At 31.6% G+C, this 17,093-nt stretch overlaps 2 protein-coding genes across 2 annotated transcripts; one reads left to right on the plus strand and one right to left on the minus strand.

Moving 5' to 3' along the window:
- The first annotated feature begins 3,767 nt into the window (after nt 1-3,767).
- LOC140828833 (agamous-like MADS-box protein AGL19) lies at nt 3,768-11,526 on the plus strand. Its single transcript, XM_073191673.1, has 7 exons — nt 3,768-4,683; nt 8,422-8,506; nt 9,168-9,229; nt 9,320-9,419; nt 9,717-9,758; nt 9,842-9,883; nt 11,308-11,526. Exons 1-7 carry the CDS (start codon nt 4,502-4,504, stop codon nt 11,419-11,421), a joined length of 627 nt encoding a protein of 208 aa, XP_073047774.1. The 5' UTR covers nt 3,768-4,501; the 3' UTR covers nt 11,422-11,526.
- A 1,693-nt stretch (nt 11,527-13,219) lies between these two features.
- Nucleotides 13,220-14,454, minus strand: LOC140830288 (expansin-A7). Its single transcript, XM_073193572.1, has 3 exons — nt 14,304-14,454; nt 13,837-14,146; nt 13,220-13,611 (listed from the first exon to the last, which is right to left on the minus strand). Exons 1-3 carry the CDS (start codon nt 14,452-14,454, stop codon nt 13,299-13,301), a joined length of 774 nt encoding a protein of 257 aa, XP_073049673.1. The 3' UTR covers nt 13,220-13,298.
- Nucleotides 14,455-17,093: the final 2,639 nt, after the last annotated feature.

The following is a 17,093-nucleotide window of genomic DNA, read 5'->3' on the forward strand; positions in this document are numbered from 1 at the left end:
TGCTTGTAATGGCCTTTTCTATTTAGATGCAGATTTAGTTTTAAATTATGTATTTTTTCTTTATGTAATAAATTTGACCTATAGCATTCTCGCATAGGGCCATACCTCCAGGTCTCATTTTGATTTCATTGTTAAAAATTTTCCAAGTATTTTTGCTAATAAAGAATTTATTTGTGACGTTGCTGCGTGCTAAACAGACACGTCTCTTTTTTTTCTAAAAGTATGTCTGGCTCTTCTCATTGTTTTGAATTAATTCATGTTGACATTTGAAGTTTTTTTTCTATACTTTCTAAAAATGCATCTCGTTTTTTTTTCTTACTAACGTTGATGATTATTCAGGTTACACTTGGATTTAATTATTAAGACATAAATCTAAAACTTTTCACATGTTAATCTATTCAAATTAATCATTAATTCAATAAGAAACTTTCTCGCATCAATTTTGGCAATGGGGAAATTTTTTTTCTCAACTTCAAACTATTCACTCAGACAATGGTTCTGAAACAAATGCGCCTTGGTTTCATGACAATGGTATTATTCAACAACGTAGTTGTGTTGGAATCCCACAAAAAATGGCATTGTAGAACGTAAACATCGACATTTACTTGATGTTGCTTGCACTTTATAATTTCAGGCGACACCTATTTTCTTTTGGGGTGAATGTATTCTCAGAATTGCTTTCCTTATTACCAAACTTCAAACTCAAGTCTTTCAGTATAAATCATCTCATCAAGTTTTATTTGGAACTGTTTCGTCATACTCATATCCTCGTGTTTTTGGATGTTTATGTTTTGCAAAAAATTGAATATTCGAAGTAAATTTGATGAGTGAGCAAGGCTTGACATCTTTGTTGGTTACCCATAGGGTCAAACCGAATATCACATATATGATTTTCAGACTCATTAAATATATGTTTCTCGCGATGTCGTATTCCATGAATCAACTTTCCCATATCAAGATATCCCATCTCCATCATAAAAAATTTCAATCTCCACCACCCCAATCGATGATGATGGATACTTTGTTTATACTATACAGTCAATTAAATAAATTAAATTAAACATGCTTATCGTAAATGATTTTCTAAATTTTCAAGCACACTTATCGAATGTGATTTATATCAATCTATTTCTGATTATAGTGTTTTTATGTATATATGTGATCAAAATTTAATTTTCATTATCGTATATGTCGATGACATTATTATCACTGAAAACGATGATGATGCCATTTCTAGGTGACTCGTTCTAAACAAGGGAATTTCTATGTCAAAGAAAATATATTTTTGATATATTATATGATTCTGGAATGACCGGATCTCGGACATCTGATTTTCCTATATATGGAACAACATCTTCATTTGAGATCAAATGATGTTACTTTTCTTTTCGATCCAACATTTAACATCGACTCATGAGAAGAGTGTTATATATCTCACTGTAACTCCACCCGTTATTCAATTTGTCGTAAATATAGTCAATTCATGCAATGCCCTTACTCTAGTCATCTCGATGCTGCATACCGAGTTCTCGGTTACCTACAAATAACTATTAGTAAATGTTTATTTCTTTTCTGCATCACTAGTCTCCTTACTTTGGTTGGATGTGTTGATTTTGATTTGGATGGTTGTCCAACTACTCGTCGATCCACCACGAGTTGTTTAACCATGCTAGGTTCTTGCCCTATTTCTTGGAAAACCAAGAAACAACCCACAGTTTCTCGTTCATCCGCAGAAGCTGAATGTCGTTTTTTAGCTGCGTTTACTTACGAATTACAACAGTTAAAATATCTCTTTTTTCAAACCTGGCTTCCATCATCCAAAACCAATTTCTGTTCATTGCAATAGTCAAGTTGAAATTCACATAACAGAGAATCATGTATTTTACGAGCACACCAAATTAGATCAATAGTTATTTTGGATAGGAAAAAAATTCGGGCTGGTCTTATTGCTTATGTCTACCTGCGTTCTAGTGATCAATTGGCAGACATCTTTACCAAGCTTCTCGATGGTGATGCGCATCACCGATCGACTACTTCCCAAGTTGGGTGTTCTTGACATTTCAATCCCGACTCCAACTTGAGTGGGGTGTTGGATGATATGAATATTTTTAAATTTGTTTGTTATTTTCATCTTTGAAATTTAGTTTTATTTTATCAACTAGATTAGATTTATTTTGTTGTAAAAAATTATATATTCCTATATCATGTATTGTAATCCATCTATAAGATAAACACGTGAGATGAAAAAAAATTCTATTTTGGCAATAGATGGATTAGAGATGGATTACATAATTCTCACAGACAATAGGAAATAGGCCGTCCGTCAATTCTTTTTCTTATGTTCTCGTCACTTCAAACATATTCGAAAAACAAAATTTGATTAGTAACTTTCTTTAAAAAAAATTTTGTATCTATGTTTAGCCAAATTAATAGATTCTTAAGTTAAATAACACAAAAATCAATAAAATTGCATATAAATAGTTCCATTAAGTTTGGTAACTTTGTAAATTAAATAATATGGTTGAAGATGTTATTAGGATATCATGTAATATTTGTTTAAATACTGTTATTTGGTTTTCAAATTAAATTAAAACTCTTGTAAGACAGTTTTATATGTTAATTTCGTGAGATAAATCTCTAACCAAGCTTAATTCATAAAAAAATATTAATTTTTATGTAAAAAATATTATTTTTAATATTAATTATGAGTCAAATCTATTTTATCTCTCAAAATATAATCATAAAACCATCTCACAAGAACTTCACATTCAAATTAGCAGTGGTGGATGGAATATATAACAACGTATGGCGTGCCAAAAAATAAAACTAACTACTCTAAGTCTCATGTGAAACGATCTCACGAATCTTTTTTTGTGAAACGAGTCAACCCTACGATATTCAAAATAAAAAATAATACTCTTAATATAAAAAATAATATTTTTTCGTGAATAATCTAAATAAGAGATCTATTTCACAAAATACGACATCTTAGACGATCTTACGAACATTTTTTACAACCAAAAAGTATAGTCGAAACAAGTTACTAATTAAATGCCGCAGAACGAGACACGTCAAGTGGATGATGACGTGGCGCATCTACATTGGCTTAGAGTTTGTCGACCGTACGGATATAGATATCGACGTGTAGCTAACATTGTACGGACAATTAGGTTTTTCAACACTATACATTCAGCCGTGGTCCACCACACTAAGTATTTTAGCTATTGTTTTCACAGGAAATGATCATAAAACTTCAATAATATACTTTTATTTGTTGTTAAAATATTAAAAATATGATATTAATATATAATATTTGAGTAGTAATTATTTTAGATATAGTACTGATATATGATATTTAAGTACCTATAAAAATATAGCAAGTGTTGATATTAATACAATTGTTCTAATTTGTATAGTCGATAGTCAAGTACAATACATTAGTACCATATTTTCAATGATTTATATCAATATTCATCAATGAAAATATATGTGCGCCCAATGAGTGCAATTTTGTTTTCACGTATATTTCGAATGTGCAAAACTATATATAAGCTTTACAAAATATAAAAAAGATTAATATATAACATAATATCTTAATTGTGGCAAAAATATGGATTTAAAGTCAAATAATATATATATATATATATATATATATATATATATATATATATATATATATATATATATATATATATATATATCTTTGGTAAAATATATTTTCGTGCCTATGAGTGGTTCTCAAAAGACCATACTTTCTTGCTTCAATTGATAACCCAAAAATAATATAAATAATTCCATAAAGTTTCCATTTATCTTTGCAAGTCATTCTCTCAATTCAATCTTTCTATCTATCTATCTATCTATCTTGTCCATATTTAGTGCTTCTGCGCTGTGTTTACCAAAAGAAGAAAGGAATGAGGTTATAGTAACTTTCCTAAACCATCTGTATCGCTGTTCCCATGGTTGAGTCTTTGAAATCACTTCAAATCCATCTGGAAAAAATCAGCAACCGACACTTTCCCTCACGATTTCTTGGAGAAATACTAATCTAGGGTTTCTAATCTTGATCCATCTCATGTCTCCCTTTCCAGCTTATAAATCTTACAGATCTGAGAAACCCGCGTAAAGTTTTGTCCGTTCTTTGCTATTTTTTGAGTCAATCAACGCGATACCCTTTCTATATTTGGATTCCCGCCTAGGTTCATGGATTTTCAGGCATTCTTTTGCTGTTTTCTTGGCAATTACCTCTAACCCTTTACGGATATCAGCTCATTCCTTGTCACAGATCTGAGAAACCCATGAAAATTCTTCTCCGTCTTCTGCTATTTTTGGAGTGAATCAAGTTCAACAGCCCAAATTTGTGGCAGTCCAGTTATGTTTCCATATTCCGCTACTTCCCCCCCTTTTTCTTGATCATAAACTCGAGAAACAGTTGATTGTCTGGTTTATGCTCCAATAATCCCGGAAATAATCAATCTTTGAAAGCATATATATACAGAAAATGGTGAGGGGAAAAACCCAATTGAAAAGGATAGAAAATGCGAGCAGCAGGCAAGTGACCTTCTCCAAGCGCAGGAGTGGGCTTTTGAAGAAGGCTTTTGAGCTCTCTGTTCTCTGTGATGCAGAAGTCGCACTTACAATCTTTTCACATTCCGGTAGACTCTATGAATTTTCAAGTTCCAGGTACAAATTTTTTTATCACATTATTATTTTCTGATAAAAAATAGAAAAAAATCTCCCTTTATTTTTTAGATATTGAATATCAGGCTGCCATATATATATATATATATATATATATATATATATATATATATATATATATATATATATGTCTATGAGAAGTCTCATATATCTTGATAGGTCAATCCTGCTTTAAAAAAAATATTTGTTTAAAAAAATTTGACTTTTTGCTGAATGTATATATCCTATACTATAATTTAATTCCATAATTATCCTTCTTACTCTACTAAAAACCACCTTAAATCACTTCATATTTGAAATAGAAAAAATCTAAAGAAAACTTTCTTTTTAAATTGAACAATTTTTTTAAATTGAAAATAATTTCGTATTAATTGTTTAATATTATTTGATCAAATTAAAAATAATAATAACATATATAACGCTCGTGTATCTTTTACTAGTATATATATATATATATATATATATATATATATATATATATATATATATATATATATATAAAAGCAGTGTAGATAATAAGTTTCTGTACGTAGAATCTTGTTTGACTTCATTTATGGGCACCTCCTTGGAGTAGTACTACCTTTTTTAGGCAAAAATTTATCCTATGTTTGGAGGGTTTGGCTAAAATACAAAGACAAAAACTTGTGTGAGACGGTCTTACGAATCGTACTTGTGAGACGGATCTCTATTTGGATCATCCATGAAAAAGTATTATTTTTTATGTTAAAAATATTACTTTTTATTGTGAATATGAGTAGGGTTGACTCATCTCACAGATTAAGATCCGTGAGATGGTCTCACATGAGACTCACTCAAAAACAAAAAAAGATATTTCTACACATAAAATGGAGAGTACTGTCCCAAAAATTTATATTTGAAAGGATGAATTTCAAATTTATATATTTCAAATGTATTTTTGAAGATTTAGACTATAACGTTTCATGTTAATTAAGATTGCTATAACATTTCATTATAATTAAAATTGGTGGTATAATTTTTTTATTAATTAAGATGAATTTCAAGTTCATTCAGTTTGTTTGTGTAATTAATTTGTAAATAAAATAAACAAGATATTAATTTAAAATTGAATTTATTGTTTCATTATTGATAATAAAATTATGATCAAAATTATGAGATTTCAATCCAAATGTAATATAATGTAAATGATTAACAATATTTTAATCGTTTGCAAGATTTAATCTTCTTAGGAAGCTCAATCTTTTTTGCTGCCTAAGTAATTGTGACGCAGAAAAATAAATTTTCTCATTAAAGTTTTTCTGGCCAGGTTAAAACGTACGTGTCCCTTCAGTTTTCATGGGGACAGATAAATAATTGAACTAAATCAATAATTGTAAGAATAGTGTGTATATATACATACATTTTGCCTGTATATACATTTATTAATTTAATTACACGTTTACTTGTTTGATCGTGTCATATAATAGATCGGAATTAACTAGGAGGATTTCAGATGTTAGAGTTGAAATCCCATATTTGTACATAAAAGTGAATATTCTGACGAAATCTTGTTATTATATAAAAAAAATAGTAAACATTTATTTTTGGGTAGATTTTAAAGTTAATATACTGAGACTATTAACTATATATACTGATATTTTCTTTGTTCTTTATATAAGTTTCTTGAAATTATCTATCCCAAAACTCGAATTTTTTAGCATTGGAAAACTTAGAATATATCTTCAGATTAAAATACACTCGCAAGTTAATCGGACTTTAAACCGGAAAAACCACCTAATACTAATTAACTTAATTAAATATGTAGCCTAGGTTTTCCCCTCATAATTAAGGAATTAAACCTTTGAACTTCTTGCTACGACACCACGTTGAAACAAATTATCCTAAAATTAAGCTCGAGTTTGTTAGAGACAATACAATCAATAGTTTTAGAGTATACTTTTTCTGATATGGTCTCACGAATTTTTATTTGTGAGACGCGGTCGATATTCACAATAAAAAGTAATACTCTTAGCATAAAAAGTAATACTTTTTCATGGATGACCCAAATAAAAGACCCGTCTCACAAAATAAGACTCGTGAGACCGTCTCACACAAGTTTTTGCCATATTTTATACAAATACTTATTGTAATCAGTATTGTGTAAAATGTTGAAGAACTCCTATTACAAAGTTATTCATCATAATTGTTCGTTTTCTTGTTTATCTTTTCCTCGTGCTTAAAATTTTGAACTATATGAGACACCATCTCGGGAGAAGGATAAGACATTAAGGCATAGTTTGGTACATAAGATAGGATAACTAAGGGATATATAGTATAAGGATAAATCAAGGATAAATATAATAATAAGATAATATGTTGAATGTTTGGTATGATTTTAACATGAGTGATTAAATTTATATATTGTATTGTAATGACAAAATTAACCCTACTATAAAAAGTTATATTTCATTCTTATCAAGATCTTGTAATTGCATGTCTCAATTCTTAAATTATGCTATATAATATATAATATACACACACACACATGTATATGCGTGTGTGTGTATATTTTTGTGTATATATATATGTATCTATATATTTTTATATATGTATGTATTTAATAAACATTTAAAATTAACGGAAATGATTTAAAATATTTAAACAAAGAGAAACCAAACAAGAAAGCCAAATTAAAACCATCGCATATTAAAAAAAATAAAACGAAAGTGAAGTATATATGCGTGTGTGTGTATTTTTGTGTGTATATATATGTATCTATATATTTGTATATATATATATGTATTTAATAAACATTTAAAATTAACTGAAATGATTTAAAATATTCAAACAAAGAGATACCAAACAAGAAAGCCAAATTATGGGTTGTTGCCGATGGAAAATTTGGGGGCTAATAATGTCATTTCATATTATTTATTCTTTTATCATGGAGATATCACTAACCTTTGGTGGGTTGTCTTCTCCATGATGGACCACCATTATCACGGGCCCATTTAATTTTTGTGGGCTTTTAAAAAGTGAACCAAACATAGGTTGAAGAGTGATAAATTATTAATCACTTAGTTATCAAACACACCAAACTATGCCTAAATGATTACATATCAATGTTTCATTTAACGTTTGACTCAATGTTTCGTTATATACACACACGCGCTATCAATCCTCAATGATGCATATCCATGTGTAATCAATCAATCACATGTCTATTTGATATCAAGCATGCATCTGTGTAATCGTATCTTGTTTCACTTCACTAATTTCCTCCAAGCATTAAGAGTTTAATGTCTGCTTGCAGTCTAAACTTCAAGAGAAGGTGATGTATGGTAGAACAATATTCTAAATGACTATCGACATTCACTAGTAAAACATGTAGATCATTTTTTAAAAATCATCATATTTTACGAATCGAAGGAAAATTAAGCGCCGCGCCGCCCTTTCTGATTAGTTATGAGGTTCCACTTTTTTTTTTTTTTTTTTAATCTAGAATCATATTTACTCACCAATGACACTCGAACATAAAATTTATGTTCTAGAATCATAGAAAAAGGAAAGAAAATGTTGTTTTTACAAATTGAACAAGAAAAGACCATAACTTACAAACCCTTGAGAAAATGTAAGTGTGTATGATCAAAAAATAAAAAATAAAAAATCTAAGATTGTATTACATCTGGTTTTTCCAATATTGATTCTGAGTGATTTCTCTTGGTATATATATTCTATTTATTCTGCAACTCATGTTGGCAGTCTGATGAGCAACACAATTGAACGGTATCAAAAGAATGCCAAGACCCTATCCAACCTGAGAATAACTGAAGAAGTATATATGCAGGTAAGGATTCTTATTCATCTTTAGCTCATTATATAAGGTTGCATTTAGATCAGAGGATTTTGAATTTGACGAGGTATTTGAAGGAAGAATTTGAAATGACTACATATTGACATGAATTTTAAGTCCATTACAATGACCTAACAAATAACCAGCTAGTTTCTGATTTGAAATCTATTGTCAAACAAATTTACTCAAATAAACCTATTGATTTGAAATCCTTAGTTTGATCAAATCCATAATGCAATAAAGAAAGGCTATAAAAACCGGACAAATTAAATTTTTCGATCTTATACTTTTGTAAAGTATTTTGAATCATTCCCTTGGTGATGGTCTAAATAAATTTTGTCTGTCATCCGTCTAAAATATACTGATAGCTAGTGCAATCATGTTCTTTGCATCCGTTAAAAATGATTTTTTTTCCTTTTGATATTACAAAGAAACTACATGTACGTCCAACAACCATTGCATAAAAATTGCTTCTTTTTTTTTTTTTAATCTTGGAGAAAAAATGCATTATTCTTAGCAAATCATACATGCATTATAACTACAGACGATACGGGTAAGATACACGGATTATAAAGTATCGCCCAAGCATATATAAAAAGAGGTGAATGGTACAAGATCTTTCTTACATTTTTCCATATTATTGAATCCTAAGCAGAAACTGAAAGATGAGGCGGCTGATTCGTATAAGAAACTTGATCACCTTGAAGATGCTAAAAGGTATTCATGAGCCACTCATTGGTTATATGATTAGGTTCGATACTTGACAAGCTGATGTTAACTCAGAATATGATTGCACAAATATTGCAGAAAACTCATGGGAGAAAATATAGATTCGTGTTCTATTAACGAGTTAGTACATGTGGAAGAACAGTTGGGAAAAAGTTTAAGCAAAATCAGGGCTAGGAAGGTGATCTCGTTAATGTCATTGTGTATAAAATCCATATCCATTAGTTACAGTATCGATTTGTTTTCGTTTCATACCAATAATCAATTCAAGTCATCATTTATGTATTCGGCTGTGGTAATCGTCTAATACATATGATATAATATATGTTTTTATATTCAATTACATTTTATGGTATGAACCATAATGTGACATGCATAGTTGATTTAACTTCCTCTGCATTGATCATAGTTTATTATATGGATATGAAATCTGGAATTCTATTTATCTGACTAATGAATATTATTTTTATTTGGCCAGAATGCTTTATTTCAAGAACAGATCCATCAGCTAAAACAACAGGTATGAACTGAGATCAAGGATCAATAATAATCGATTTCTTGTTGCTGCTTGTAATTGGCAACCCTAATTGTTTTATGACGCAGGAGGCAAAACTTATGAAAGTAAACACTGATTTAAAGGAAAAGGTGGGTGCTGAATCCATAAATTATTCTTTGGTTACTTGGTTTATATAAAAGGAGGTGAAACTTTTTTTTTTCTTCCAAAAAAACTCTTGTTTAAATCAACAAAGCTAAAATCTTTCCGAATTTTCAACTCACGGGTTAAAAACCCGATTAAAGATATGCTACCCTCGGGGTATACCATGAGCGATCATCAAAGGGCTCAAACTTTTTGGTGATATGAATTCACACCTTTTTTTATGGAATCACAAGATAAAAAAAAAGTGTAGGTCTTTTATAAGACGATCTCACAGATCTTTATTCGTGAGACGGATCAATCATATCCATATTTACAATAAAAAATAATATAGTAGACATAAAAAATAATACTTTTTCGTGGGTGACTCATATAGAATATCTGTTTCACAAAATTGACCCGTGAGATCGTTTCACAGGAGTTTTTGTGTAAAAAAAAAATTTGGTTCTTACTGATAATAACCTCGTCAAAGGAATAATGCTAATCATTAAACCCATAACGGTAATTTTTGATTTTTTTTAAAAAAAATTACCATTTCAAATTAATCTGATTTGAAATTAACAAAAAAATGAATATATTTATCATAGCACCCCAAAATTGTCAAATGGTTTTAGAGATATTGGGCTTGAAAGGAGGAAGAGATATATTTAGCTTTTATTATGTTTAAAATGATATTTTTTGATATCGAGTGTTCTAATTTAAACCTTATTTTAAACATAAGCTGATAAGCATATATAGTAATGACAGTACAGTATTTAAAAAATTATAATCGTGATGATTTTAGTCATGGAGATAAAATTAGTATGAAATGAATTTTGGTTTATATCATGTTAAAGTCTATGAGCATTTTACTAATTACTACTTTTTAAACTGCTTACAAATTATTTGAACGTCCTAAATTTTATATACAATATCAGTATTTAACCAAATGTATTTAGAAAATTCAAAATATCATCATCTAAGTTCAAAATCTGTATGATTTTAGTCCTTTGATTAGTCGAGTTTTGTTTTAATGCAAAACGATGTGTTTTGTACATTTTTTCCAATTCTTGTCGAAGTGCTGACATGACACATGTCTGTATTATGATGAAAATCGTATTAAATTTGGTAAAAGCTGACTTGTTATATTAAGATCAAATTTTAATCAAATAGAGGACCGAAAGTTCGTATAGAACAAATTAAAAGGCGGATTCTACAAGTTTTCATGCACAAATTTGATGGGAAACTTGAGAAAGTGAATTACACATATATAATTGTGAGATGAGTTATCAAATCAACTTAAAAGTGCATAAATCCAATATGAAGAATGTATTTATCAAACAGTGTGTATTATTAGATTTGTATATATTTATGTAGGACTAACTAGTGATGGAGGTGGACACTATGTTATAATCTCTTGTTATTTTTGTGATAGTGTGAGATGTTGGCGATGTCCAGCGTCCCCATAAGCCAACCACTATCGCCGGATATGGAGGTGGAGACGGGGTTGTTTATCGGACCGCCGAAAACGAAGGTGGCTCATGTTTAGCTTTAAAGGCCAGCTATTTTATTACATTATGTACATCTTGTTGGGTCAATTTCAGTTATACGAGCTTATGTTTGCATTATTATGTGATGTGGATTTTAAAGTGAAGCCAAAAACTTAAAGTAATTGGTTGAGTTTTTGGTTAATATACTTCAATATATTTGATAAGTTGTGGACATTTAATATATAGAGGCAAAATTATAATTTCTATTTATATTGTAGGCTAAAACAGATATTAGAAAGTAATGTTAAAAACTATTTATATATTGGTCATGGTTCCCGATTGCGCGTTTATATCTCACTCAATGAGTTTTAGCTAGCATACGTCCTACGGGCTTTGGGGTTACGTTTTTATCGAGTTATACTCAGGAATTATAATTAACAAGGAGTTAATGAGCTAACGAGTCGAGCATTTCTGAAACAAGGAATGCGGTAAGGCACTTCCTTACCTAGAGCTGCGAGTTAGGCAGCTATGGAGCTACGCTGCCATGATACATTACCTTGAATCATGTTTTCATCCCCTGAAAGTCTCACTTTCAGTTGAGTCGACTACCCAAAAATCTAAATGAAATGTGCTCTTGCTTGATCCGACAAGCTTCTCTTCATCGTTCCAAGTATGTTGTATTCTCATCATTATTCATTAAATTCCATCTCTGTCCATCCAATCCAATATTGTTCGTTGTTTTCATCATCGAGAGATGGCATTTTCATCAACAGAATGGCATTATTAACTAATTATATAAAAAACTTTAATAACAGTTCTGTTATTCAATGATGCATGTAAAATAAAATAAATATCGAACAATGATCCATAAATGGGCCGAAATACTGAAAAATCAACTAACATTCACCAACGTAGTAAAATGTAAGTGAAACACGCCGCCGAATATATTACGACGCCAAAACTCGTCGCCGAGTTGCGTCGCAAATTGTTTGTAGGGAATGAGATCGAGTTAATTTCATAATTAATATCTTCGTGATATATAAAATCTAACTTTGTACCGACTCTCACACACCCAATATATTTAAATGCAATGCTACATCAAAGCAAGAAAACGACGTGGCAAAGAAAAAGATTAACATGAACTTTTAAAATTTTGAAAATTTGGAAGAAAATGCGCACATTTTAACTTATATCATCATCACAATAATATTTGTTGTCGTATAATTTGTATGTGTTTCATTTTTAATCTTGTTATTGGTTAATTCACGATTTTGGTCTATTAACTTGTATTTTTTCTCGTTTTAGTCATTTTCACCGAAATGCAGATGTAACGCCTAAAAATGCTGATTTGACACCAAAAAATAGACATGAGATCATGAACTATTGATGTATCTGGTGTCACGTCAGTATTGCGAAGAAAAAAATAAGACAAAATGCAAGATAAGTGACTAAAACTATAAATTGACTTATAACATGTCAAAAATAAAAAATATACAAGTTAAATGACCAAATGTTAGGCTAAAATCTTATTGCCCTTCTTCACGCATAAAATGCCAATTCTTTTTCCCATACAAACAGGTATCTCTTTGGTCATTGGTACACTATGTCATGCATGAAATCCCACCACTAGGTACCGAAATAAGAGAAAATAATTCTGATCAATTAATTTAGGATGCAGTGAAAGAATTAAAAGGGTAACCCAATTAAGAAGAATATTTAACAAAAACATTCAAGGAAATAAATGCCCATATCCAAGAATATGTCTCCGATCTTCAGTTCAATTCCGCACTTTTCTCTGCTGAATAACATGTATTAATTAAAAATAATCTGTCATTCAATATATTGAATATCTATAGATAAATATCAATCATTCATCTATGTATATCGAAAATCATGCAATATTTCAGAGAAAAGACATGCTATATATTTTCCATAATCAATGGAAGTTGACATTACAACCATAAGTCATCCCAGCTTGCCAGTTGGCAGGTGCAACATTGTATGCGACCACTGTTTCACGGTTAGTGTAAGAAGTAATCTTGAAAGAAAGAGCTTGGCCTCCAAGCGTTGCGAATGCTTGATACGAAGCTCCCCAGTTATGGCTCATGCTTATCCAACCTGTCTTGGTCCCCTTCACCCACATGGTCGATACATCCCCACCCCCGCCAACGTTCATGACGTACACCAGCAGCCAGTACCCGTTGCCCTGGAAGTTGAATCGTAGGCCCGCGGTTCGAATACATGGTACCCTGCAATGAGGCAGGGGGAGTGCTATTAATATATATTTCAAAAAATTGTAATCATTGTTGGTTAATTATCATAAACCGGATGGGTTTTCTTCTTCTTCAAACACTCCATGCATTTGTCTTAACGCCTGTATTTTTTTTTATTATTTTGAGTATTTCATAAAAACAATGTCTATGAAAAGTTGAGTTACTGATAACAAAAAGCGAAAAAATCTATTACATATATACCTGCGGAACATGACGGGTACAATGCCGGCCTGCATCTGGGCAATCTTGGTGAAAGCAGACCTAGACATGTCGAAATGCGTGCGTGGCGGGTTGCACCAGCCGCCATTGTTGGAGTCCTGAGCCCAATTTGGAGGGCAGAGGTTGGTGCCGGTGACGGTGATGGAGCCTTTGGTGCACCACTTGGAGTTGGAGCACTGAAGCTGGAAACACTGCCCACAGCCGTAACCGTTGTTGAACAGCACTGTGCTCAATGCCGCCGTGTTTGCCCCGTACCCGCTGCTGTACACGTTTCCATATCCACAAGCTCCGCCTAGGCAGATCAAAACCAGTATGGCCGGAAAATGAATAAAACAAAAATATGACCGAATCATCTATATCGAATTCGATATATGACATGATTTTTGTACCGGATAGTTAATAAGATACAGCGAATGAGATTATATTTATGTAACATCTGAAGTACTCACCCATTCCATTTCCCGAATCATCGCCATAGAATGTTGCAAAGGCATTACGCCATGCACTAGGTTGAAACTGGCCCGCCGACGTTGCTTCGCGAATGAAAGCCAACACCAAGAAGAAGCTAGCAAGGCTCCATGAATGCAGCAAAGAACCCATGATCACGTTCTTAATTCGGTGCCAAATTCACTTGAAAATGTGATATTTATATGAATTCAGGGTTGTTTAATGAGAATATAACCACCTTCGTGACCTCCACGAATAATTTATAATTCTATGTGCCGACAACTTAGTATATGCATGCATCCCCATTCCCCCATATATTACAATTTGTTAATAATTCATAGAGTCGATGTTGAAACGTGCACGCAGGTATTTGGGGGGTCGGCCAAACATTTCCTCTCTTTAATTTTTTATTTAAATGTGCAAGGAATCAATCAAGTGTATTATATAAAATTAGTCCGATTATGTGAAAACAAATTAAAATTGCTCCCCGACCAGTATCTATTTATCTATGTAATTAACCAATCTGAATTTTCAGATTTAGAATCAATAATTTCGAACATTATCTATGTTGCTCATGGTTCCCGTCCCAACTACTTATGCAGTCGAGTCGAGTCGAGTCGAGCCCAGATATCACTCTACTCGAGATCGACTCAAAAAAATTTGAACTATTAGAATTCGAGCTCGACTCAACCGAGTAAAAATTTTAGAGATCGAGTTCGACTAGAGAACTTATCGAGTTACTCGAGCTCGATAATATATAGTTAGCCACTCGACCAGATTCACTAATTGCTCGAACTTGACTCGAGCTGGATCAAATTGAGCTCGAGTCGTATATAGCTCTAGTCCAAACTATGATAATACATAGACATGTTACCGGATCAGAATTGGTTTTGGATTGCCGGATGATGAGACAAGAACAATCTGGTATGATATCAGATTAAATCGATTCTGGATTTATTGGATTGAGAGTGTAACCCAATCTAAAATCGAAATTGAGTTAAGCAGGATTGAAATCGGATTGGACTAGATTGAGATTAAATTGAAATCAATTTTTTTAAAAAACATTTATAAATCTAAAAACTTAGATATAATTCTAATATCAATTCATAATTTATTTATTAATTATCTATATATATAGATAAAAATAGTTCTATGAAACAATTCATGAACTAGTTTCGGTACCCAATTCAAACGAATTGGATTAAAATACTATTAATGTTGATCTTGATTAGGGATGTAAACGATCCAAACCAAGCCGAACAGTATCAGGCTTGAGCTTGGCTCGTTTAAGATTATTCGAGCTTTTATCATCTGGCTTGAGTTTGGCTCGTTTAAGATTGATTGAGCTCGAGCTTTATTCGAGCTTTTATCATCAGGCTAGAATTTGACTTGTCTTGAAATTACTAAGCTTGTGAAAAGCTCGAGTTCGACTCGTTAAAAGTTCGTTTATCATGTTAATCAAGCCTGACTCGAGTTTGGTTTATTAATAGCTCGTTTATCATATTTAACAAGCTTGACTTGAGCTCGGTTCGTTTTCGAGCTCGTAAAACATATAATTGAGCTCGAATTTGAGCTTGATTCGAGCTTGTTAAAATTAAATATATCTATGAACTAATATTATATTAGACATAAAAGTTTAAATTTTATTAGTACTAATATTTTTATTTGTCAACTCAACAAATGAGTCAAGCTCGAGCTTACGAGCCACCTAAACGAGCCGAGTTCGAGCTCGCGAGCCTATTAACAAACATGTTTGCGAGCCCACGAGCCGAATACGCTTAGGCTTGAGCTTGGTTTGATTAAGTTGTCGAGCTCAAAATCGAGCTTGAGCTTGGTTTGATATGATTAACAAACGAACTCAAACAAGCTTTTTATCGAGCCGAGCTTCGAATAGCTCGCGAACGGTTTGGTTTGTTTACATCCCTAATCTTGATTCAACCTTGAACCAATTATATTTGTTCCGCATTGAACCGGATTAAACCAAACCAAATTCAAATCAATTCTGGATTGATTCAATCCATTAACCATGAATATATAATCATAAGGATCAATAATATAACATTCATGGACAGTGATCAGCGATGTGAAAACCTGAAATTCCAACATTACTTAGCCATTTGCAGCAACTAGTAATAATTGCAGCAGCTAGTAATATTCAGCAGCAATGCTAAATTTTCAACTCCAGCATTACTTAGCCATTTGCAGCAACTATATATAGTAATAATTGCAGTAGCTAGTAATATTCAGCAGCAATGCTAAATTTTCAGCAGAAGCTCACAATTCCAGCAGCAGCTAATAATTCAAAAGTTGGTATTTTCCAACAGATAGAATCCAGCAGCAGAAGAGTGTAGGGATGGCAACTTCCCCATGGGTTTGTGGCCCCGCGGGGAAAACCCAAAATGGGGATGGGGATCCCCGATTTTTTCGGGTTTGGGTTCGGGTTCGGGGATTTTTTTAAATCTCCGATGTAATTCGGGGCGGGTATGAGATTACTATCCTCATTCCTGAAATTCCCGAACCCGTCCCGAAAATAATATCAATAATAAAATAATATTATTATTATTATTAATAATAATATAATAATAATATTATTTTTTAAAATATTAATAATCTTATTATTATTAATATTGATATTAGTATTAATATTATATCTAATAATAATAGATAATAATAACTTTTGGTTTGAGAAAATCTCCGAATTCAGCATCGTCTTGACATATTAATATTTTTGAAACGGGGATGGGGGACGGGGATGAGAAGTTGATCCCCGAAGTTTCGGATATGGGGATTTC

The sequence above is a fragment of the Primulina eburnea genome, chromosome 4 (assembly GCF_022965805.1).
Source record: "Primulina eburnea isolate SZY01 chromosome 4, ASM2296580v1, whole genome shotgun sequence".
NCBI classification, from domain to species: domain Eukaryota; kingdom Viridiplantae; phylum Streptophyta; class Magnoliopsida; order Lamiales; family Gesneriaceae; genus Primulina; species Primulina eburnea.